The sequence below is a fragment of the Oryzias melastigma genome, linkage group LG14 (genome assembly GCF_002922805.2).
Source record: "Oryzias melastigma strain HK-1 linkage group LG14, ASM292280v2, whole genome shotgun sequence".
Taxonomy (NCBI): Eukaryota; Metazoa; Chordata; class Actinopteri; order Beloniformes; family Adrianichthyidae; genus Oryzias; species Oryzias melastigma.
In genome coordinates, this window is record NC_050525.1 from 13,229,071 (window position 1) to 13,253,182 (window position 24,112).

The window sequence follows — 24,112 nt, forward strand, 5'->3', positions numbered from 1 at the left end:
GAATCCAAACCGCCTGTTCATCCTGGATTTCCCAAACATTGCAAAATGCTTTTGTGATGCAGGTGTGAAGGATTTCATCGATTTGTCTGTTTTCAATTTGCCGACATGTTATTTTATGTAATGCGCGTTTTCCAAGTGTCTGTTTTGACTTTTATCTCTTCTCTAGATCTGATAAGGAGCATTTAGCTGACGAAGATGATGATGAGCTGAAAGAAGTGGTCGATCTGAGGAAGATTGCGGTGCAGCTTTTGCAGCAGGAGCAGCAGAACAGGTGGCTAGGCCTCATCTTGTGCTCTGCTTTCAATCCCTTATGGGTTTGATTATAAGTGCTACTTCCCCTCTCAATCTCAATGTGCTCCCCCCTTCCTTCCTCTCCTTTGGTTGTGACCTTCCTCTGGACCTGTGGCAGACGGCGCTCCTTGATTTGCAGAGCAGAGAGTCTTATTCATAGGCGGAGGGTGACGGGCCGTGCACACAGGTTTGGACTTTTTTACTTTTTCAGTGCTCTGCAGCAATGCAATGCAATAATAAATTTAGATACTCACGATGTGAGATTTCATTTTTAATGATTGTTTTAGCAAAAACAAATGAGTCAGTATGTCGGTGGAGATTCTCAGTTATCAAGGTCCAAGAAAAAGTTGTAATTAAGATACATAGCCTCCCCACTCGAGTTTCAAGTCTTTTGTGGCCAACAATATATCCTAACAACTCAAGGTGTTCACTGGTTTGAAGTTGACCAGGATGTTGTGATTGTGGAAGATCCGTTTAAGTTTCTTAGATAACCGAATAAATTAGAAGTTTTTTAGCTTTCTGACACTTTTTTGTCATCTGAAATTAGCTGGAACAAAGTATTTTTAGGTCAAAGTTGACAATTAAGAATTCATCACTGATCATACATTAATTTTACCTTTTTTTTTATTGAAATGAAAGTAAACCTGCACTTTCCTCTGTCTGCAGATTCTTGAGTCACTCTGGAAGCTCCAGCAGCAAACCCAAACTCCCACCCCAGACAGCTCGCAGGTAAACGTTCACCTTTGGACACCCTCTGCACTTTTATTTATTTTTCAATCTTTCACGCTTTTCTGCATTACACACAAAAAAGTAAAAAATAAAATAAAAAGTTATTTTTGACATAATTTAGTCAAAAGCAGAAAAAAAATATATTGTTTGTTTTTTTTTGGCTGCAAATGAAAACAAGTTAAAAAACAGACTTGAAGCAGAATAACTGGAGCCCATTTAGGCTCCATTTAGTTTTAATGATAGACTGGAAGCGTTGCAGTTCTGTTTTCTTAGAAAGCAAATTAGATTTTTATCTGCAAAGAAATATTTCTTCTTTGAGACAACCTTTTTTTGACTCCTAAAGCTGCCACTTGATCCATCTGCACAGCAACAAACACCGTCTTAATGATTGCAATGCAACTTTAAAGGAAAAAAACAATATTTTTTTTAACATTGAAATTAGAGATCACCACACAACAACTGCTTATTCACTTCAATTAATAAAATGCTATTACTCCAACAAATGCAGTTTTACAGCGTAACCGTAAACTAAAACCCACACAATAAACTGCCTGTGGTGTTTGATTCAAAATTACAAAGCATGTTTTATCTGTGTTATTCCACAAAATGAGACCACCGGGAATGAACGGTAAACACATCTATCTGATATTGCTCACGTTTTTGTTTCAGTGCCTCTCTGGATGAAGGAAGTAGTGGAGCATCTGTGCTGGGTGGGCAGGTACAAAAGCTTTGATACCTAAAAACACAATGATGCTTTACTGACTGGACTGGATTTACATGTGCCTGTGTTTCATTAATCCCATTGTTTTGTTCACACAGCCATCCACATCCTCCTCCTTCGATGGCAGCTTGAAGACAAGTCAGTCGGATTCAGAGCCGAGGTGGCCTGAAGTTCCACCTGTCTTCAATCAGAATGAAGAACGAAGGCGGAACAAGTATCTGAGAAAAGATTATCTGAAGGTACGAGAGTTCCTTTTGCTCTATGAAAACCAATTGCATGCAGGCTAAAAAAAAATCACAAAGACTTGTTGTCTGGTTTGGAAAATGCACTCACTGGATACTTTATTAGCTGCGCCTTACGAGTATCAGGTTGGACCACATTTTCTCTTCAGCACTGCCTAAATCCTTGGTGCAATCACTGACATGATAGCCTCACACAGTTGTTGAACTGAAGCCCAGCAGGTCGATTTGAGCGACGAGGCGCGAACACGGCCAAAATGTAAATGCCAATCAGGAACTCAGCTTTGGGCATGTGACATTTTCAGTGACTATCGCTCCCGGGGTGCAGAGGCTGCCGGCTCTGGCCTCATCCAGACATTGAAAAAAAGAAAGGAAAAGAGTCACTGTTGTCTTTCAATCAACTGGATCCAGAATGGCCATTCATTCTCCTCTGACTTCTGGCATCAACAAGACATTTCTGCCCACATAACTGCTGCTTACTGGATATTTTCTCTTTTTCTGACCATTCTCTATAAACCCTAGAGATGGTTGGATGCTCGTTTTGAACTGCAGCAGATCGTCTTGACCATGTCCACACGCTTCAATGCATTGAGCTGCTGCCCTGTGATTGGCTGATTAGAAATTTGTATTTTTGAGCAGTTGAATGGGTGTGCCTAATACAGTGGCCGGTGAGTGTATAGTAAAAAAAATGTTCTGTTGTTTTTGTATCCAAAAGCAACTGTTGAGATCATTTGGAAAACTAAATCCATGAATTCTTGGAAAACCTCTTCACTGGGTGGTCTGCAGATGTCTTGGAGTTACCAGGAAAATGTTTCCTTCTAGAAAGTCAACTGTTTGGCTTTTTACCAGTACATTCTTTATACTACTCATTTGTGATGGATTAACAGCTCACATCTTAATGAAAACAAATCCTTTGGTGTTACCAATTGCTGCTCTTTATTAAATGTGTGTTGGGTAACTGCTGGACTCAAAAAAAAAAAAAAAAAAAAATCAAAATACAAAGGACTTCTCACAATATAGCCTGACGTTAGGGAACTAGTTTTCATCAGAAAAAGCTACATGTCTCCTCAGGTTTCCACTCCCTGTCAAGCAACAACCCAATTTGAGAAAACAAAACAACAACTGAAATTGACTCGAAAGAGACATCCTCATAAAAGATTTGTCTTTCCTCTCCTGACAGTACAAGTGTCAAAGTTCTCGTAAAAACTCTGACGGGAATGATGAAAGCGAGGTAGGTGTGACTATCATCATCATGGAATAAGAATGCAAACAAATTACTCTCATATCTTCTAAGATTGATGTGTTAGTATCCTTTGTCTGAAGGTAATGGATCCTTTGTTTCCAGGACGGTTTGCGCAATTCTGATTTCAGCGCCACGCTGTCAGTGTTTGGGCTGAAGCCAAGGTCAGGTAAGAGACAAGTGTAGACTGTGACAGATGTTTTCACCTTGGTTGTTATTGTCAATGATTGATTTCTAAAAGATTAACATATTTCATCCTCACGTATTTAAATAAAAAATCTCCATAATTTCTTCTGGCTTTTTATGAACTGATTTTAAATGCTTCAGTTTCTTAATATATTTTTTTAATTTTGTCTTTGCACTTCTTTTCCTCTCAGTCAACACATTCTTTTAGACACAACATAGGTTTATGAATTGAATTTGTTAACATTTATGTTACAGATCAAACAAAACAAATAAAAAAACATGAAATCCCTCATAGAACATGCAAATGAAAAGGAATCAACTACTTTTATTTTCTGTTTGACAAAAAAAAAAAAGAAGTGTTGGCATGCATTGGCGTGCCAGTGAATCCAAAAAAAGTGAATTCGTGTGGGAAGTGCAGACGTAATCCGGTAATATTCATGTTCAGCCTCATGTCTGCAGAACTGGCGTGCTTTCCCTGGAAATGGGGAGGGATTTCTTTGGAAGGAGCTCCTTTGAACCTATTTGTAAAGTTTAATGTTGCTTAGTAAATAGCTTCATATAACCTTGAAGCAAAATAAGAAGTCTTAGAGCGTGACTTAGACACGTCATTTCTTCTGTAAAAATGACAGAAGGAGACATTTAAAGCAGCAAATGAAAAGGTTGAAGTGTTCAAATACCCAAGACACTAAGTTGTTGTTTGACGTGTGGCTAAACCTGCAGTGATGGATGTTTTCACTGTGACGGCAGTGTGATCCTTTTATCATGTGCCTCCATGAAAATGTGTTTAGAAACTGCATCAGGCCATAATATTTATTGCACAAGATACGGCAGTCTGTTTTGAATCTGTGATGTAATTTGTCTCTTGAGAAGTTTGAGAAAGAGATGAGTGGTCAACAATTAGGGGATAAAATAATACTAAAGCTAATAATAAAATCCTGACCTCCTCTTATTTGTCCAACAAAAATTGTATTTTGATGGATGTAGATGATATTTTCTCACCTGAGCTGGTATCTGACTCAAAACGGTATGGATAGATACCTCTGATATTGCTCGCCATTTTTGTTGCACGGCTAATGTTAGGGTGAGGTAGCGAGGGGCTGTAAGCTAGCTGGAGAGCGTGTCAACAGAAGGATGTCGGGAAGGGAGGTGGGCTTGCTTCACATCAACAGTCCTGCCCACAGCTAAGGGGTGAATTTCTAACAAACTTCTGCCACTCTGCAGAAACTATGTCTTTGAAAATTACAGTTTTTTTTTTTTTTTAATCTTAAATAAATACCACTGGAAACGCTTTTATAATAGATCAAAAGATGGTCGGAGTGAGACTTTAAACAAAAACGGTTTGCATAACTATTGCAGAATTTGAAGCCAAAAGAAAAAGAAATGTAGATTATTATTATTTTAGCATGAAAATATGGTTCTATTATTTACGCTTTGCACACTTTGATCAAGTTTGTGATAAAGGTTTGGTTTATTACATCCATTACCTCCCATTAGGTCTGTGCCCTACATAGACCTTCCCGATAAACAGTTTCTGAACACGCCACTGCTTAAAAAAATGCAATCACTTATAACAAGAAAGTATTACTGAATCGTATTTGTAGATACAAAAATCAGCCTGAAATGTTAATTTAATAAATTTAAAGCATGACAAATCATGTGGAATTTCTAAAACTGTCAGATAGATAGTAGTGATATCTGTTTGTAAATATATATATATATAAAATAGTTTCAAATGCTGAATTTGATTTCATTACTTATAGAAATTATTTTTGCTGTCCTCCACGTGCACATAGAGGAGGTTTTTTTTGTCAGACAAAAGAGAGCATATACAATTTTCCTCTGAAGAATTTAAGTTATTAATCATGATAAAAAGCTGACAGTGACAGGTCTTCTGAAGAAGAACACAAGCCAAAGTTGAATAATTTCAGGGTTAGCAACACCTTTATCCTTTCATCTGTCTGAATAAGAAGAAAAAGCACTCTGTTATTTCATCAGGACCTCTAATTTTGCAGTCAGGGAATAACACATCTAGTCTTGAAGCACTAAAAATAGAAAACACGAGTGGCGTTTGTCTAAAATGTCATCAAAATTCTTCATAATAAAAAGTGTTTCTTAGTACAAAACTTTATAAACAGTTAATCAATTTTAGAAAGTAATAGTTCTCCTATTTACCAGAATGATTAAATAGGCTGATTTTACTGGTGAATTCTTTTGTTACTGTTGCACTTATTTAGTTTAAATTTAGTTTTTTTATTTGGTTGATAATAAATATCGTACTTTCTCAAAAGTATAATTTATCTGACGTCACAACTAAGTACATGAACAGTTGGACTATTCCCCAACACTAGACATACTCATCAGATTGAAAAACAAAGTCTGCACAGTATGTAAAGAGGCTTTGTGTGCCGTATAAAGTTAGACTTGATAATTTACCACGCACCCATCTGTAAGAACTTAAAGCTCTCACAGCAGCACTGTGTTTACTCCCTTGTATGACAGACCGGCAATCACTGTAACATTCTGATGAAGGCTTTCAAACCAAAATTTTTTTAAGGTTTAATTAGGTCGTAACTAGTTCATGTTGAAACCTATGCTGCCAAATTGCAGGTGTAAATCAATATAAACCACAAATTAAGCTTTGACAGGTCAATTGAGACACCCACAGCATTCATTAGGTATCAAATTACAATAAATCCGGTTTGACTTTGTTCTGCAGACAGTTCAAGAACAGTTCTTGCTTGCGTCCGTCATTGGTATGGCTGTGGCTTTGTATATATATATATATATATATATATATATATAAATTATTTTTACTCTGAGTTTTGTGTAACTTATTTCGATCAGAGTGAGACTTCTGTATGTTTGTGGATCTTTGTATCTGCCGATGTATTCATTTTCAGGTGTGGTGCTGGAAAAGGCATAGCTCCCATTGGTTCCAAGCTGATGGAGGTAGCCTTTAAAAGTGGGCCTCCAGCCTACAAGAAGGGAGTTTTGCTGCAACAGGTCTCCACTGCAGCTTAGGGCTCTTGTCCATCTGTTATGCAGTTTGTGTTGCACTTCGTCTCCAGATACAATCAAAACTAAACAAAACCCAAATGGACCAATACAAACAAATCTAATAGATCCTGATAGATAAACAGATCCCGGACGAGCCCCAAATTTATGTTACACCCCTTTTTTGGTCTAAAGGAGCATAATATAAAAGTATTCTGTTTTAACTTTAAATTATTAACAAAAACACCAAAATAATGTCTCCATCATAGAGACAACAACATGAAAACAATCAATAATAACTGAAATCTTAAGCAACACCAAACACTACGAAAACTACAAAGTGCCTCTCAGGTGGAGAAGAGCTCCCCAAAGTTCCCTTCTCATGGCCTGGAGGTCCATGCGGTGCTTTTGAAAAGATTCTTTCCATCAGCTTGAGTCCAATGGGAGCCACACCCTTTCCAGCACAACGCCTAATAAACAGACAGACACAAAGATCCACAAACACACAGTGGTTCCACTCAGACTGAAATAAAGTTCACAAAACACAGAACAAAAAGAAAAAAACAAAACTAAATGCAGCCACAGACGTAACAATCACCAAAAAAATGTGAATTCTTATATTACCAATATGTCTAGAACACATTTGTGCCCATTTTGGAGTTCCTGTTTGTCAGATGCACACTTTTTAATGTGAAATATGCATGTTTTTATTTCGTCTTGACTTTAACTAAAACGTATTGCTTTTGGGAATGTCTTTACCAACAGAAATGTTTTCAAATCAAACAGAAAATGTCAAAACTAGAAGCTAAGTTTTTACAACAAATTATTTGTTTGTATGATTCCAGCTTTCACCAGAGGAAACCGTCAGGAGTACAGCTCAACAGACCCCAGTTTCACCATAAGGAGGAAGATGGAGCACCTGAGGGAAGAAATTGAGCAGATAGGCCTCTTACGACAGGTCAGATGATTTCCAGCTTATTTATACACGCTTGCTGAAGCCCCAAAGAAGTCATTGAGAGGTCAAAAAGGCGGCCCAGTGTTTGCTTATTTAAGACTAATGATCAGAGCTACATGTTCAAGCAATGTGTTCTCTGAGTCACCGACTAACAGCAAAACAATGAAACAGGAGAGAAGTCTTGCTCCACTGGGAAGCTGCCCTGTTTTCAGTTATCAGTAGGTGTGGCCTTGTGTCCAAATCTCATAACTTGGAAAGTTGTCACAATGTTAGAAAAAAGCAAAATATACTGTTTGCAAACAGCATGAATTTTGTTTTTGTTACAAAATACCGTGAATCAAATGGTGAAAATTCTACAAAAAAACTAGCTTACTGGCTTTTTTGGTGTAGTGTTCACCCTGTGAGTTCAAATTCAGGCTGAGTCATACCAAATACTCTGAAAATAGGACTTTGGTGCTTGACACGGAGCTTTAAGGGGTTGGATTGTGGGGGGTTAAACCATCAAAAGGTTTCCCAGCGCAGCTGTGTCTGCAGCTCACCACTCCCCGAAGGGATGGTTCAAAACCAAGATGCATCATTTCTTCAGATTAAGACGGTATCATTCTCTAAAAAAGTAGTAGAATGTAGTCACCTTTTTTGCATTATTTTCATTTGTGGCAACATTTGACTCTCAATTAAGGTAAAAACTTTTTCTGGCTATTGAACCAATGAGATGTCATGTGCTCTTTTGTTGCTTTTCTCTTTTACAACAACACGTGCTCAAAAGCACGTGGCCCATACTGTCAAACATTGCGATCACCTTTTTTGGCATTCAATGATGAACAAATTGTTAAATCTGAAAAAAAAAAAACAATAAAGGAAGTCAGGAAAGAGAAAATAAAGGGACAACAGATCAAAATCAAACCTAACCTGGGGATACACGTCAGCAGACACTCAGTCACAAAAAATACCCATTCTTTCTTGTTTCTAAAGAAAGTGCCAGTAGGAGTGTGTCAAACTTTTGGCATTTTGAGAAAAACAAATGTTATCTAATCTTGGAAAGATGTCATAGAACTTCACGCTTTACTGCCACTTTTGAAGGTGTGACGTCTTGTAAAAACAAAACAAAAAGCAACGCTATGCATGGATTGCTGTGTTTCACCATGCTGGGAACCTGAGAAAACTGTCAATTCAAACGGTAAGCTTTAATTTATGGCCACATGTTATCATTGCGAAAATCTTTAAATACACGTTAGTTTTTTTTTGTAAGTACATTTTTTATACTTTTTACATTTGTTTGACTTATTCAAATGGAGTTTAAAGCAAATGTTTTTTTAATTGTTATTTCTAAGGGCATCTAAGCGTTTATAAAATGTTCTTAAATCGTGTGAGCTAGTCATTCTTTGTTAAAGGCACTTAAGGCTAGCAGGAGAACCCTTTGTGAGCATTGCCAGAAATATGCAAAGTCAGCCATGCTGGCAAAAGTATACATAAAAAATCAAAAGAAAAACAAGGACTGCTTTGTGTTTATTTACTATAAAAATTCAGACAGGATCTTACCCAGGGGAAGCCCATAATTTGATTTTCTTGTAGACCTGCTTTACTTCCACTGAACACACGCTTATCGAATTGTTCAGACTTACATTATTACAAACAGATTTTGACTCCATGGAAAAACAAATGTTTAAAACCATTGGACGATTGTGTTTGGAAGGAAAATCTCCCCGGATACTGCTTTTGAGAAAATATCCAAGGTCATATCTGTGATGCTGGATGTGAGAATCCTTACAGTCGGGTTTAGTTGAGCCGGTCAGCTATGTGGAGCAAGAGCCAGCTTGACATTCACTGGGATTTATGATCTTTGGAACAGAGCAGTGGTTGTCCATGACTAATTTCCATGGTTCTCATAGCTTTCAATGGAGTTACTGTCATAGTGGATGGAAGTGATCCATTGTGTCCCAACAGTACAATCTAGAAAAGCTTGTGAGAAGAAACATTCACACCAGATTTTCATGTCTAAATTTATTATAAAGTCTCACTAAACAAATCTCAGCATTATGGACCCACTTGAACTAAAAAAAATCCTAACCTTTTTATGTACACTGCTTAAAAGAATAAAGGGAACACTAATCTTCTTTTTAAATGCTTTATTTTTTTAATTGTTGCATGTGCCAATAGCACAACCACAAAAATATTAATGGAAATTAAATTTAGTAGGAGTAATATGGAGGTCTGGATGTGGAAAGACACACTATAGACTGATCAAATAAAACAAGTCAAAATGAAGCTCATCACAAGCATACTGTATATTGCATATTGACAGAAATTTCATTGTAACTGCAATGACAATAAAGGCATTCAATTCAATTCAATTCAATTCAATTCAATTCAATTCAATTCAATATGACTTACCTGCAATGCCTGGGTATGCTTCTGATGAGACGGCGGATGGTCTCCTGGGGTGTCTCTCCCCACACCTGGACTAAAGCAACTCCTGGACAATATGTGGTAGAACCTGACACTGGTGAATGGACCAAAGATAGATGGATGCGCAGGCCGGTTTATTACATCAATACCTTTGTCAGAAGAATGTCAGCGGAAACTATTGAGACACTTCAACCACATGAGGTCTAGCGTTTTCTTGCATTAGCAGAAACTCAGGGCCAATCACACTAACATACAGTCCCAAAAGCGGTCTGAGAATCTTATCTCTGTACCTACTGGTAGTCAGGCTACCTCTGGTGAGCACATGAAGAGCTCCAAAGAAATGCCTCCCCAAACCGCTACTGACCCAATCCCAAACTGGTCCCATTGGAGGACTCTGGCAGTACATTTCCTGATATACCAACCTGTCTTGTGGTAGCATCATCCTGCTCTGGACACTACCCTGACACACACAGCTTGCATTGATGTGCCGTCCTGGATGAGTTACACTACCTTGGCTACTGGTGTGAGTTGTAGACGGTGTCTCATGGTACCGCTGGAGTGACAATACTGTCAGGATGGAGAAGTTATTTGTGGTCATCAATTGAAGAGCCACTCCTTTAGTGGAGGTGTCTTGTTGATCGTCTATAATCTGTACCTGTTGTCTGTTCCACTCACACAAAAACATGTAGAGCTGATTATCAGTCAGGGTTATTTCCTCATAGAACAGCTTGATCAAACAGAAGTTTAAGTGACTTGGAGTAGCATTGGGTTGTCTACCTGCTCCCTTTATGTTTTTGAGCAGCGTACTTAAAAGCTGGACTGTAAATTATAACAATTAAGCAATATTTTATGTTGATACACAACAACGCCACGTCATTTCTAAAAAAACCTCTAGAAATAGTCCTTTTTATATTCTATTTTAGATTTTATTGCATATTTGTAAAAAATAAAGTTTGAAATGTTAAGTAGTTTTTATATTTAAAAGACTATATTTATTAAATTGACATGACAATTAAATAAAAAACAAAAGGCTTTTCACTCAATTACAATGAATTTCTTTTTTGGTTGTTACATATTCACAGTTTTGGTTTGAAGTTATTTTGCAAGGAATCCATTATGTCTGGGATATTTTTTTCTTTTTCTTTTTTTCTATGAACTTTATCTATTTAGCGTATTATTCCCGCTCAGAATTTTTCCCTCCTTATGATTATGATCTCAAAGTTCCTGAGTAAAGATTTTGGGAAACTTTTTTGTTTCATGTTTCCACTTGTGTAAATGTTGAAAATGCTCATTTGAGTAAAGTTGAGTAGAACTAAAAGATAAAAATAAAAAGTGCAGTGTAAATGTTGATGTTCAAGAAAGAAATTTAATTTAATTTAATTTTTTGTTATTGAAAAAAGTCAAGTGTTTTAGTCTTGACTGAATGCACAGACAGCAAACCACACCCAGTTGGATGTTTTTGTTCCTGCTGAAATGACAGTAATCTGATTGTGAAACAGTGTAAGGAAGTCCTTATCTTCAGAATGTATCTTTCTCACGTGCCTTATCTTCTCACGTAGCTCCCTTTTGGAGAGCAAATCTAATCTTATCTCAATCTAATCCTGTTCGGTAAATCCTCCTTGCTCCCACCAACCATCTTCATGATCTGGACTACATCCATGAACTTCCTCTTTAGTCTTTTTTTGGTCTCTTTCCTGGTTGCTCCAACCTCAGCATCATTTTCGTTCCAACATGTCAAAACCATCTCAGTCTTCTTTCCTGCATCTATATCTAAAACATCTACCATGAGATATTCTTCGAATGTTTTCATTCCTGATCCCACCCTCGTAACTCCCAAGGAAACCTTCAACAAAACACCTCCACATCCAGTGTTTTAACCAGAACCAACTGTGACGTGCTGGACTGTTTACCTTAAGTGCCTGATCTTAAGAACATCTAAATTCGACACAAAAACAACCCAATTTGCATTTGAACCAGGGCCCTTTTTCCTTCATCTCATTTCCAGAGCAAACCTAAATTTCTCTTGATGTTCCTCCACCTGCTCCCTGCTCTCACTACAGACTACAATGTCATCTGCAAGCATCATAGTCCACAAAGATTCCTGTCTAACCTTATCTGTTCAGTCTGTCCATCACCATAGCAAACAAGAAAAGTCACAAAGCTGATCCTTGGTGTAGTTCCACCTCCACCATCAACTCTTCTGTCACATCTACACCTCACCACTGTATGACAGCTCTACTAGAACAATGTCATTGAGATTATATAATCCCACGGGGTTTAGATTATATACATTTGCTTCCTCTCACTACCTTTCTAGGAATAGTTAAACTCTATTTGACAGACTTAATATTTTGTGTTTTTTTTTAATTGATTGAAATAAACCAATTTGAATCCAATGCATCTCTGCAAAACCACACCTCCGCTTTCTGTATCCTGTCAAAGACTTTCTTTAGATCTAAAAAGTCACTCCGCACCTCCTTCTGACCATCTCTGCTCTTCTCCAGAAGGATTCTAAAAGCAAACATTGCATCTGTGGTTCTGATTCTTGGCATCAAACCCTGCTGTTGCTCATAAATGCTAATTCTGGCATCTGCTTAGCTTTTACTACTCTTTTCCATAACTTTATTGTGTAAATCATCAGCTTTATTCATCTGTAGTTGCCACAATTCTTCTTCTTAAAAATGGGCACCCTAAGGCATCCTCTCAGTCTCCAAGATCTTGTTAAATAGTCCACTCAGAAACTCTACAGCCAGCCCTCCTAAACATTTGTATATCTCCACAGGTATGTGGTCAGGACCAACTACCTTTACACTCTTCCCTCTTCTTTTCTTTTGGCAAAATTCACCACCATCTGTTCTTCAGCATTCTTCTTCTGAAAATCAAACTTACCCATCATTTCGTCAGCGATGTTTCCTTCACATGTCCGATAAGGTTCGCCCAATCAACACCCTCCACTCTAAAGGGACATCCTGTCAGTCATCTACCTTCAGAAAATCTTCTGAGGGGAGATGGATGAGGTGTTGACATCCTACCTGTGGGGCATAATCGCTGACAGTATTCAACAAGACATCTTCAGCTTTAAGCTTCTTTGTCATCACTCCCTCTGAAACTCTTCACCTACTGAAAATTCTAAGAAAACTCCTCCTTCTGAATCATTTTTTCCATCCCCAACATGATACATTCTCTCACTCTACGCTCCCTGGCAACCTTATTATGTACACCTGTCCAACTGTTCGTTACTGCAAATTTATTTTCACATGGCAGCAATTCAATGCATTTAGGCATGTAGACATGATCAAGGCGATCTGGTGCCGTTTAAACTGAGCATCAGAATGGGGAAGAACTGTGCTTTGAGTGACTTTGAACAAGGCATGATTGTTGGTGCCAGACGGGCTGGTCTGAGTATTTCAGAAACGGCTGATTTACTAGGATTTTCACCAACAACCATCTCTAGGGTTCACAGAGAATGGCCAGAAAAAGAGAGAATATCCAGAGTGTGACAGTTGTTTGGGCAGAAATGTCTTGTTGATGTCAGAAGAGACTTACAGACTGGTTCCAGCTAATGAAAAGGCAACAGTAACTCAAAATAAACACTGGGTATAACGGAAGTCTGGCGTCAATAGCATGAAAGCACGGATCCATCTTGCCTTGTGTCTACGTTTCAGGCTGCTGCTGGTGGTGGTGGTGTAATGGTGTGGGGGTATTTTCTTGGCACTGGGCCCCTTAGTATCGATTGAGTATCATTACAGCACCACAGTCTACCTGAGTATTGTTGGTGACCATGTTTATCCCTTTATGAGCACAGTGAACCATCTTCTGATGGCTACTTCCAGCAGGATAAGGCTCCATGTCACTAAGCTGGAAGCATCACAGACTGGTTTCCTGAACATGACAATGAGTTCACTGGACTCTAATGACCTTCACAGTCACCAGATCTAAACCCAATAGAACACTGCTAGGATGTGGTGGAACAGGAGATTGGCATTATGGATGTTTAGCTAATATCCATGCTATCATGTCAATTTGGACCAAACTATCGGATGAATATTTCCAGTACCTTGTTGAATCTATACCACCAAAAATGAAGGCAGTTCTGAAGGCAAAAGGGGGTCCAACTTAGTACTGGCAAGATGTAGCTAATACAGTGTCAACTGAGTGTAGACGCCTTGTTCTCTTTCCATTTGGTCTCTTTAATCCACAAGATATCCACTCATCTTCTTTTCATCATGGCATCTTACTCTAGCTTTCAAAGTTTTCATTTGAAGTCCTACACTTCTGAATTTCTTTTTCTGTCTCTGCCTACAAACACATCTTCCTTGTCTTCGGCAATCCATAGTTGTTCAATCGCCACCAAAACCCTGCAGGTCAGCAGTATCAGAAATGCTTGATGTTGACACTAGTATATTCAAAAGATCTATTCGTGATTTGCACATCTGGTTTAGATTTGGTTTCACATCAGATGTCCCTCCTGACAAAACCCTTTACTATTACCTGGACATGGCACCGGCACATGAATGTACTGTATCGTGCCGCCTTTTGGTTGCATTTATCCTCAGATACACATATCTGCTGTTTTATATTTGCTTCAACAGTAGTAAGATCTTTAATCACATATTTGGCAGGGTTCATGGCAAGTCTTTCCTAATAGAACAGCCAGCAGATGCTCACTTTATTCTAGCCGACAACTCCCTCAAGCAAGTTTTACCCAACACGCCCAAGAACATTTATTCCTGGGCGTGAAAATAATCGTCATAATCTTTTTTCCTGATAACGATATGGAACAGGAACAAACAATAGATATAAATACAAAAAACAGCCACTGTTGGATACACCCTGGACAAATTACCAGCCCATTGTATGGCCCATAAAGGTGGAGCGACTGTGCTTGCTATGTCGAGCGGCAGACAGAGAGCCGCTGCGGGACAGGGAAGCAGCCCTCTCAGGCCGCTAGGCAGTCTTCCAGGCAGTCCGCGTAACAAGCAAGCTCTGTCGCAGAGATCCGGCGATTGTTCCAGCTACACAGGCTGCCTGGATGGCCGGCTGGCCAGCAAACAGAGAGCTGCTTTAGGATTGGGAGGCAGTCTGCTCAGGCCTTCTGATTTATGTTTAATTTTCATCGAGACAACAATTAAATTATCCTCTATTTGATTCTTGTTTTTATTTTTCCCTTCTTGAACTAATGTGGGACAGTAAGTCATCATACTGGGCCACAGAAACACATAAGTAGTGGCAGAACGCGGCCGTCATTCATACCCAGTCCCAGCAGCAGGAGTGAAGCTCTCCGTACTGGAGAATCTCTGAATGATCTCATGAACCCAGATATGAAGACATGATTACTGATGCTTTTGTAGAGTAAAAATAAATTATATTTGTAAACATTCTCCATGTCTTCTATGCATTAATGAAAAGTACACAGACACCCGCTCCATGTAGTGATCAGGATCAGTATTAGAAAGGAAATCTACATAAAAAATATGGATTTAAAGATTTATATATTCTAAAGTGCTCAGAGAAAATTGTGTGCAGTAGCTGATGATGTGATGTTAGTATTGCAGTAATGGCAATAAAACAGATTTTTTTTATAATTGAAATTCAATTAATTTGGGTACCTCAAATGACTAAACGGACTGTATTTTCTGCTTTTGATTGATTTTATTTGGTGGTATTTCTTAAATACTAACATTTATTGAAGTTGTTAAATAAAGAAATAAATAGAAACAAATTCAACAATGAATGTTTCAAACACACAATTACATAGCAAAAACGGAATCTTAAAAAAAGTAAAAAGAGCCTTATTTTTATTTTCTGATTTTTTCTTTTATTTTGTTTTTTTAATTATCTCAAGAAAGTTTTTCTTTGGCAAAATAGTGTTAGTTTTTTTCCTCCTTTTTTACCCCATTGGCAGATTTTTTGCTTATTTAAAAAAAAATCTTCTAGGGTAATCATTTTTGATGTATTCCTAAAGGGCTTGTTTTTGCAAATTAGGATAAATATCAAAATGTATTATTATCTGCAAAAAACAAGTTCAGGTAAGAATGTTAAAGTTTATAATCTATGGAGTGACTGAATCAACATGAAGATGTTTTGCCGTAATAATAACACAACTACGTCATGCTTGATGTGTGTGCAGAACATTGAGTCCAGACTGAAGGTGTTGCTTCCAGATGATGTTGGAGCTGCTTTGATGGATGGAGTGGTTCTCTGCCATTTGGCCAACCACATTTCTCCTCGCTCTGTGTGCAGCATTCACGTACCGTCACCTGCTGTGGTAAGCATAAAAAAGCTTTAACATATTTTAAAGTGTAAATTAATCAAATTTGTGTCAAATTATTGTATTAGACACTTGCTATGCCTAATGGATAAGCTTTATGTTTTGGCTTTTAGCCGAAGTTAAGCATGGCAAAATGTAGACGGAACGTCGAGAACTTCTTGGATGCTTGCAAGAAGCTTGGTGTCCCTCAGGTATGTTTAATATTTATGTGAATTCATGTTTGTTTGTTTGCGCAACAGCATTTTCTCCTTTAAAAAAAAAAAAAGCACTGAAGGCACTGACGCAAAGGTCACTGTGAACAATGCGCCTTCATATTATTGAATGAATCACAAAGTGACAAGATGCTTTTACGTCATTTTAGGACAAGCTGTGTCTGCCGCATCACATCCTAGAGGAGCGCGGTCTGTTGAAGGTGGGCGTGACTGTTCAGGCTCTGCTGGATCTGCCGACGTCAAAGTCTCCACATCTGTCCACTGTTTGACACAAGCCTTAATGAATGCTGCAGCCGACCTGCCGTTTTTCCCAGCTCAGACTTGCATCGCATTTCCAGGGACCAGAGAACCCCATAGAGGGCGAGGACCCAATGAGAGTCTACTTCTGCCTGACCGAAAAAGGAGAAAGGAAAATGTCTCCTTTCATGACGTCAGCATGAATCCAGTTTGTGATCATCATATTTTTCTATTCGTATTGGGGATCGTACAGCTCACTTGGAACTTCTCATGTGTGTTTGCTGAGCCGTAAAGACGTAATTCTCCAGAAGGTGACAGGAAGTGCTTTACATGAGGGGTTATTCTTTAAATGCAGCACTGACAGCATGCTTGTGCTAGTATTGCACACGATGGAGGTAAAATGATGACAGACAACTCAATTTTTCATTGAAGTAGTCTTTTCTGTCCTGCAGCTACGTTCTGCTCTGTTATTAATTTATTTTTTTTGCACAGATCAGAAAAAGTTTGGGAAGTTAAAAAAAAAAAAACCCTCCAGGGTGACTTTAATAAACAATACTTCATGTTTTGTCAAAATTGTCAAACAATACATGTAAAACAGAGTTTATTATCTAGCAGATTACAAGCAAGGACATGTCAGTCATTCAGCCAAAACTGGATTTGACAAGGATGTCGATCTGCCAGCTCTTGTTCAAATCTAACGCTTGTCAAGAGTTTGGGTCTTGGAGCAATTCAATCCTCGGTCTTGGGGACGGAGCGCTGATCAGTCAGTCACTCTTGCTCTCCATGCTTCTGCAACGGCATTCAATTTTTTTTTATTTAAAAACCACAACCTCAATGGAGCCAAAAAAGCAGCATCAGAGATAGGATTTTTAGACTGCAAAAGCAAGACCTCCCTGCTGCTTCACTGCAACATTGACATTCACTTCACATATCCTTTTTGATATGATCCATAAGAATATGACTTAGAGAAATCTAAGCCATATTAAGTAGTACTTGTATTATAACAACAAAAACCTGAAGGCTGATTGAACCAATGACACTGAACATGTAATATAAGCTGGTTCTTGCGAGATCTGGTTGTCGTGGTGCGGTGTAGATGTCCTCTAAGTGAGCTGTGATGCCAACCAGCTGGGCTTAGGTGGAAAACAAAAGTAAGATTCTGAAGGACGCTCACAAATAGTTAACTAAATTTATTTGTTCAGTGTGCAAGATTTGGGGCAAATTGACAAAATGTAAAATCTGAAACACATCCCTGCATCTCATCCACTTCACACTTACTTTACCCTTGTGTGTTGTGGTCACTACAACCTGTTGGTTGAAGCGTGCTTGTAGAAAAAAATGTGTATTATTTACATTTTTGATCTACAGGCTCAACTGAGCGTTGTACAACCATGACACTGTGTGCAGTTGTGCTTTGTATATGTTTGCCTATTTCTTTCACCTGCAGAGAGCCTGTATCCACATGTAAGCGCAGTTGTGACTAAAGCTGATAACAGTTTATTCTACCAAACTCAACACCAGTCATAAAAAGAATAAGTGGGTGGTGCAAAGTAAAGGAGGAATTTGTTTATTTCACAATTCTCTGAGCTTTTTTAAAAAAAAAATTACATGAAGACACTACTAAGAAAAAAGTTGCACTTACAAAGTAGCAAAAAACGACAATGACTTTTTGACCAGCTTTTTCAACAATATTGGATGCATCATAATTAACAGAATAATTTTAAAATGGCAAAAAAAGTATATATATATCTCAATTTAATTTTATCTGCAGTAAAACTAATTAAAAGTGAGAATCAGTCCCTTTTTAATTTGGAGTCTTCCAAACTTTTTCTGATCTGTTTTTGTTTTTTAATGAAGTTCTCCTTGCCTTTGATTTTGAAGGTCAAGGCTGCTGCATAAGAGTCACACATTCATTGTCATTGTCTCTGTTTTTAAATTTTTTTTTAATGGGGAACACATGCTGGCGTTAACTTTGGTGCTTTTCAGCAAACTCTCAATGCTGAATTTCTGATGTGTTTTTTAGTAACTTTCAGCTGCTGCTCCAACCATGTACTGCTCCGTCACTAACCCGCTCACAGCGGGAACGTGATTTTTGACCACTGTGATAACCTCAGTTGGAACATGTAGTTGGAGATTTATGACATAAGAGAAATAGTTGCTGCAACTATGAGTGCAGACTCTCATGATGCATCCAGACTGTAATCATGTCAGGGAATAGTTTGTTTTTATGTATTTATTTATTTACTGATCCCATGTGTTGCATTTTAAGTCTTGATCCTTGTTCAGGTGCAGTAAAACAGTAAAAATTCTTTCTCTGGTTTCTTCTACTGTATTGCCAAGTCGTTAAAAACTAGGAGCAGCTGTACTGTTCTGGAGTCTCAATGCTCTGTGTGCAGAACCAAGACAGAACAAACCTCCAATAGATCAACTGCACTCTAACCAGGAAAACATCTCCCAACACCAAACATGGAAAACAGCAATTTTAACATTCAAGCATTAATCAGTGGAACCATCCAGGCTTCACGCATTTCTATTTGTATTTGACACGAAAAATTATAATTTGTTTGTTCTGGTAGAGAACACTCCTTAAGAGTTTAGGAATCAGATTTTTGCACAATAGTTTTCCGGCCTTGTGCAGACCTGTTGAGATCAAAGTATTCCCGGGAATGAACATAGAAAGTGTAAGAGCCCTTCACAACAGGAATAACAGACAGATTTATTACAGTGTGAATTGAGTGATTTATTGGATTTGAACAACTTTGAGGTTTGCTCTAGATAAAGCAATCAAGTTAAACTATGCATTAGTTGTATAATTGAGGATGGCGGCAATGCTGATCAAAATACTTCTCTGTTGAGTGATTTATTTTATGAGATTAAAAATATATGCCATGCATTTCATTAGCCTAATTCAGGGATGAAAACGCAAGAATCAAATTTGAAGTGAGTTTTGGTTTAGGTTCGAATGAAGCAATTAGAGGAGAAGTTATAAATAATTGGTGGTATCAGGACTTGGCACCATTTCAACATTAAAAGTCAGTCCAAATGTTATGCAGAATTGAAAACGTTCAAAAACGTGCCTTGAAAAGTTCTTTTTTTGTTGAGTTCAATAAAGTTTCCTGTTTTTTTCATGTAATCCTTGCATGATTGTTATATGAAGATCTTCCCTTCTTGTTACAAATGTTTTACCAAGAGACTTCACTGCAGCTGAGGTGCAGCAGGGGACAAATTCAATGAAATGCAGAGATTCTGTTTTGTTCAAATTAAGTACACCTTCCCAGTCACGTTTTGTTTGTCAGTTCTGCTGTCGTGCATCTGTTTATTTTCCATTTCAGGGTTTGAGATTAAGGAGAAGAGGTTGTTCTCAAAAGCTACATCTGGAACTGAAGTAAAAAACACCAACTGCATGATGGGACGGGAACAATGAGCGCTTTATGTCTGTGTATATCATCTTTTCAAGGTCTATCAGGACAGTTTTGCAATTTTTGTTTTTGTTGCAGCTCCGCTTCTCAAAAGCTTTATTGCAAAGTGCTCCAGTCACGAGAGCACATACTATTCCCAAACGGACTGTACTTCCCAGAGAAGAGACACAAACTTTCCAGTTTGTACCTTCACGATCAAATATGCAGAAAGAACATAGTCTCAGGTCTCAGTTTAGCTTGTGAGGAAAATTCCTTTTTTTTTTTTTTTTTTTACTCAACTGGTCAGATTGTCCTCTGCAGTTCATTTGTTCACCAAGAAAGCAGGAGTATAAACAACATGGATGACTTATGATGTAGACTGGAATAAAGTTTATTTGTAGGCAGCAGCTGGCGCCGACTTGAAACAAAAAAGATGCAGATGGAAATGTAGATTTGCAGATGGAGCCTAGCAAACCTACCTCAAGCCTCCTGTGTTATACTTTGGAGGCTTTACTTGAACTTTTATTCTTGGGATTACCTGGTGGGTTCAGCTTCTCATCATTCGGCTTTACCAAAAACCATGATGTTGCCTCTTGTTTTTTTAATGGTTTCTGTGACATTTGTTTAACTCCGTCTGTGCTTATCACGCCATGACAAAGACACACTGGAGTCATCGAGTGATGTCCCATCTTGATGCTCCCAAAATTAAACAAAATATTTATTTCTGCCTGCAGGTAAACCAAAAAAAAAAGAAAAAAACATGAAGCAAATTAGGATTGCAAATGTCGGAACAACTTTGAACATGGACCTGGCAATTTTTGTGGCTTTTTCTTAAACGCTGGACTGTTTGGCATTACCAGATAAGGCTGATTCCGCAAGAGTGGAATGTAGCTCCAGAATTTCTGCTGAAGAAAGAACAAACATGAACAAGTGACTTGTATCAAAGGAGAAATCATTAATCACTTTTAGCAGATGACGCCAACAGGACATTTTCATACAACTGCAGTGCTTTCATCCCTGCTCAAAAGACAAATGCTTCTAATGACAGCTGTGACTTATGCAACTTATGGCCTGCAGGTTGAACAGTGACAGCAAAGAAGTGTTTGTGTATTACTTAAGTGTATTTAGGGTGTGTCATTTCTGCTTAGCTGTTTCAAAAGAAAATCTGTCCAGTTTCATTCTTTAGAACATCAATGTATGTCTGCATACATGCCGAAGAGGATCAGGCAATGGAATACCAGTTGATTTGCCAAAACATCTGTCCTGTGTATGTTGATATGTGCTGAGGGAATGTATACACTGATTTCTAACATGAAGTCAATTAATCTTTCTCAGGCACATTGTTTTTATCTCACCCTTTTAGTCCAATATCAGCATGAGGATAAAAATAAAAACAGTTTTAGTTTGCAAAGAACCATGCATTTCTCTGAAAAACACATCAAAAGGGCTCCATGTGAAGGAATTACTGCAAATCCTCACATCTGCTGCCAAGAGTAAGTTTTCAACACTTCCAAAGATAAAGCTTTCTTTATTTGGGAAAATAGAACTAATTCATCTTTGCTGGACTCATTTGTTGAAGCATATTTTTGCTGATTCTTGACTTGAAGTTGCCAGGTCTGAATTTCCCACTCAAAACCCAATTATTTCACTTATTGGAAATTTAGAAAGGCTGCAAAATATGCTAAGGAGAAGGATATTTCAGTGTGTTAACATGCATCTCTTACGTTTTATGAAGCGGTCTTGTTTTGACGAACAGATGTTCTTTGCAAAGAACATTTTGGGAGCTCCAGGGCAAGTTTGCCTGGCTGTGTAGAAGCACCCTTTAAAAAGTACTCAGCAAAATCTGCTGCTGTTTTAAAAAAAAAACAAAATAAAACATTAATTTTTACTGTGTACATTCTCCTGCTGGGCTACAAATCTGCGGTTGGTTGTGCTTTTTAATGAGTCAGTTACTCATCCTCTCATGCAGTGACTCACGTATTGGTAAAACACTGCCGAAACAATTGAATGTAAAAAAAAAAAACCTTTTCAGGCTAGTTCGGTGCATGCATGACAGCAGAATTTCTGTAAATAAAATCTGTACAAAATCTAAGGTTTCCTAAACAAACAACTGTCAATAGAAAATAAAGTACAACTGTTTCCACCTCATATGGTTTATTCTGTGCTTCTTTTTTGTAAGCTCTGAACATTACGACTGCTTTTTAAACATGATTTATGACAGAAAAACTGCTGACTAAAAATGATGTATTTCTTTGAAACAGTTTGTCACTTGTGTAACAGCAGTTATGTTGGAATTGTGTCACTTTTCTGTGATAAGACTTCAGATGAAAGCAACCATAACTTAAAAATAATTGGTTGATGGTGTATAATTATAGGGCAGTTTTTTTACCCTTGAAGGCCAAAGGCAATCACAGTTCCATACACACATACACTCATTCTCTGCTCCCAAACACTGGCGCCACCAGGGGCACCGTGGGGTTCAGGACACTTTGACACGAGGTGGGAACCGAACCTGCAATGTTCAGATCAGAGGTTGACCAAACCACCTCTGCTACACCGCTGTCTGTTACAGCTTCAACTACAGTGTGTGGATTTATTGGGAAAGAATTGCAGTAAAAGTTTGTCCTAATTTCTTCTTGATGACCCACTTTGATAAAAAATGTGTTTTGACTAGTTCTTGTGATGTTTTTCTCATGATGGAAAATTAAGCTCAAAACTGCATCTCAGTAGAGAGATATTTCAATAGAGAGTATTTCTCTATTCATTTGTTGTGCATCAGGTGCAGATATTTGAAAAAAAAATATATTTGTGATGTAGAAAATACACTGGGCGGGCCACAAGGGGGAATGGGGCTGCTCCACACTAGGGCTACTTCATGGGTACTGAGTCATATGAAGGGCTACCAGTTTGAAATAACAAATTTGCTTAGTTTACCTTTAGTTCTACATTATTAATGAATAATGATTCTCCTCTATGTGAAGACTCGGATTTCTCACCATAATTATCAACAATGACAACAAGCTCGGAAACAGATATCAATACTCAACATGTTTAAGCAAATCCTGTCACATTTTGAACTAATATCCAAGTCTGCAGAATTTATAACAAAATTAATGACCTTTGAACTGGAGTAGGTCCGAGGTCACCTAACTTATCTAAAGTTCATGTATCATGAACATATTTTTAAAACGTTTTAATGTTGGTGACCCCTGCTCGACACCAACGGTCCCGCCCACAATTCAGAGGTGAATTTCTAATAAACTGCTGCTGCTCTGCAGAAACTATGCCAGAAAATATATATATTTTTTAATTTTGGCCTTAAAGGGCTGCACGAAGTGGTTAGCGCTCTTGCCTCACAGTGAGAAGGCCCCGGTTCGACTCCCAGCTGGGACCTTTCTGTGTGGAGTTTGCATGTTCTCCCCGTGCATGCGTGGGTTTTCACCGGGGACTCCGGCTTCCTCCCACCGTCCAAAAACATTCTTCATAGGTTAATTGGTGACTGTAAATTGCCCCTAGGTGTGAATGTGTGAGTTAATGGGTGTGTGATTGAGGCCCTGTGACAGACTGGCGACCTGTCCAGGGTGTACCCCGCCTTCGCCTGTCAGCGGCCAGGTTAGGCTCCGGCACCCCCGCGACCCCGAAAAGGATGAAGTGGTCAGGACAATGGATGGATGGATTTTGTCCTTAAAATGGCAGAATCAAAATTAAAAGACCACTGGGGATGATCTTAAAATAGATCAAAAGATGATCGGAGTGGGACTTTAAGACTTGTCATTCCACTTTTGTTAAGTAATGAGACTTATGTTCTGGTGTCATTGTTCATAAGCAATTTGTAACTTTCTTTCCTCGTGCATTCTTGCATCTGTGACCATCGAGTGGATGTGCCGACAAACTTTTTCTCCTGTCCATAAATCAACATCTCAAAAGCTTTTGGTTTGTTTAAGAACAATGTGGAAATTCAGGTTTTCTTTTTCATGATTTACGCTCAAGAGCGTTATTTTCCTTGTTTGTCTCCCCCAGGTCTACTTTAACTCAAACATTGACAGATGGTTCAATCTGACATGGATTTTCTTTGATTTAAAGTTAACCTTTGGAAGCTTTAGAGATCTTAAAAATCTGACTCTTCAGTTTAAAGGTCCACGGAGATTGGCCCTGTGGACCATAAACATCTGAATAATATATACAGGTGTTGTCAGAGAAGCATCATGTTGCCCAGAGGTAGTTTTTTTTTTT

At 38.2% G+C, this 24,112-nt stretch overlaps 1 protein-coding gene across 1 annotated transcript in view; it reads left to right on the top strand.

Moving 5' to 3' along the window:
* lrch2 (leucine-rich repeats and calponin homology (CH) domain containing 2) overlaps nt 1–22,027 on the top strand; it is a 43,586-nt gene extending 21,559 nt beyond the window's left edge. The window contains exons 11-21 of the mRNA XM_024265841.2: nt 167–271; nt 410–478; nt 958–1,020; nt 1,690–1,738; nt 1,840–1,980; nt 3,161–3,211; nt 3,326–3,389; nt 7,246–7,358; nt 15,892–16,029; nt 16,146–16,223; nt 16,394–22,027. Of these exons, the coding sequence (XP_024121609.1) occupies nt 167–271; nt 410–478; nt 958–1,020; nt 1,690–1,738; nt 1,840–1,980; nt 3,161–3,211; nt 3,326–3,389; nt 7,246–7,358; nt 15,892–16,029; nt 16,146–16,223; nt 16,394–16,513 (991 nt within the window). The 3' untranslated portion in view covers nt 16,514–22,027. The remainder of the gene's footprint in view (nt 1–166; nt 272–409; nt 479–957; nt 1,021–1,689; nt 1,739–1,839; nt 1,981–3,160; nt 3,212–3,325; nt 3,390–7,245; nt 7,359–15,891; nt 16,030–16,145; nt 16,224–16,393) is intronic.
* The last annotated feature ends 2,085 nt before the right edge of the window (nt 22,028–24,112 follow it).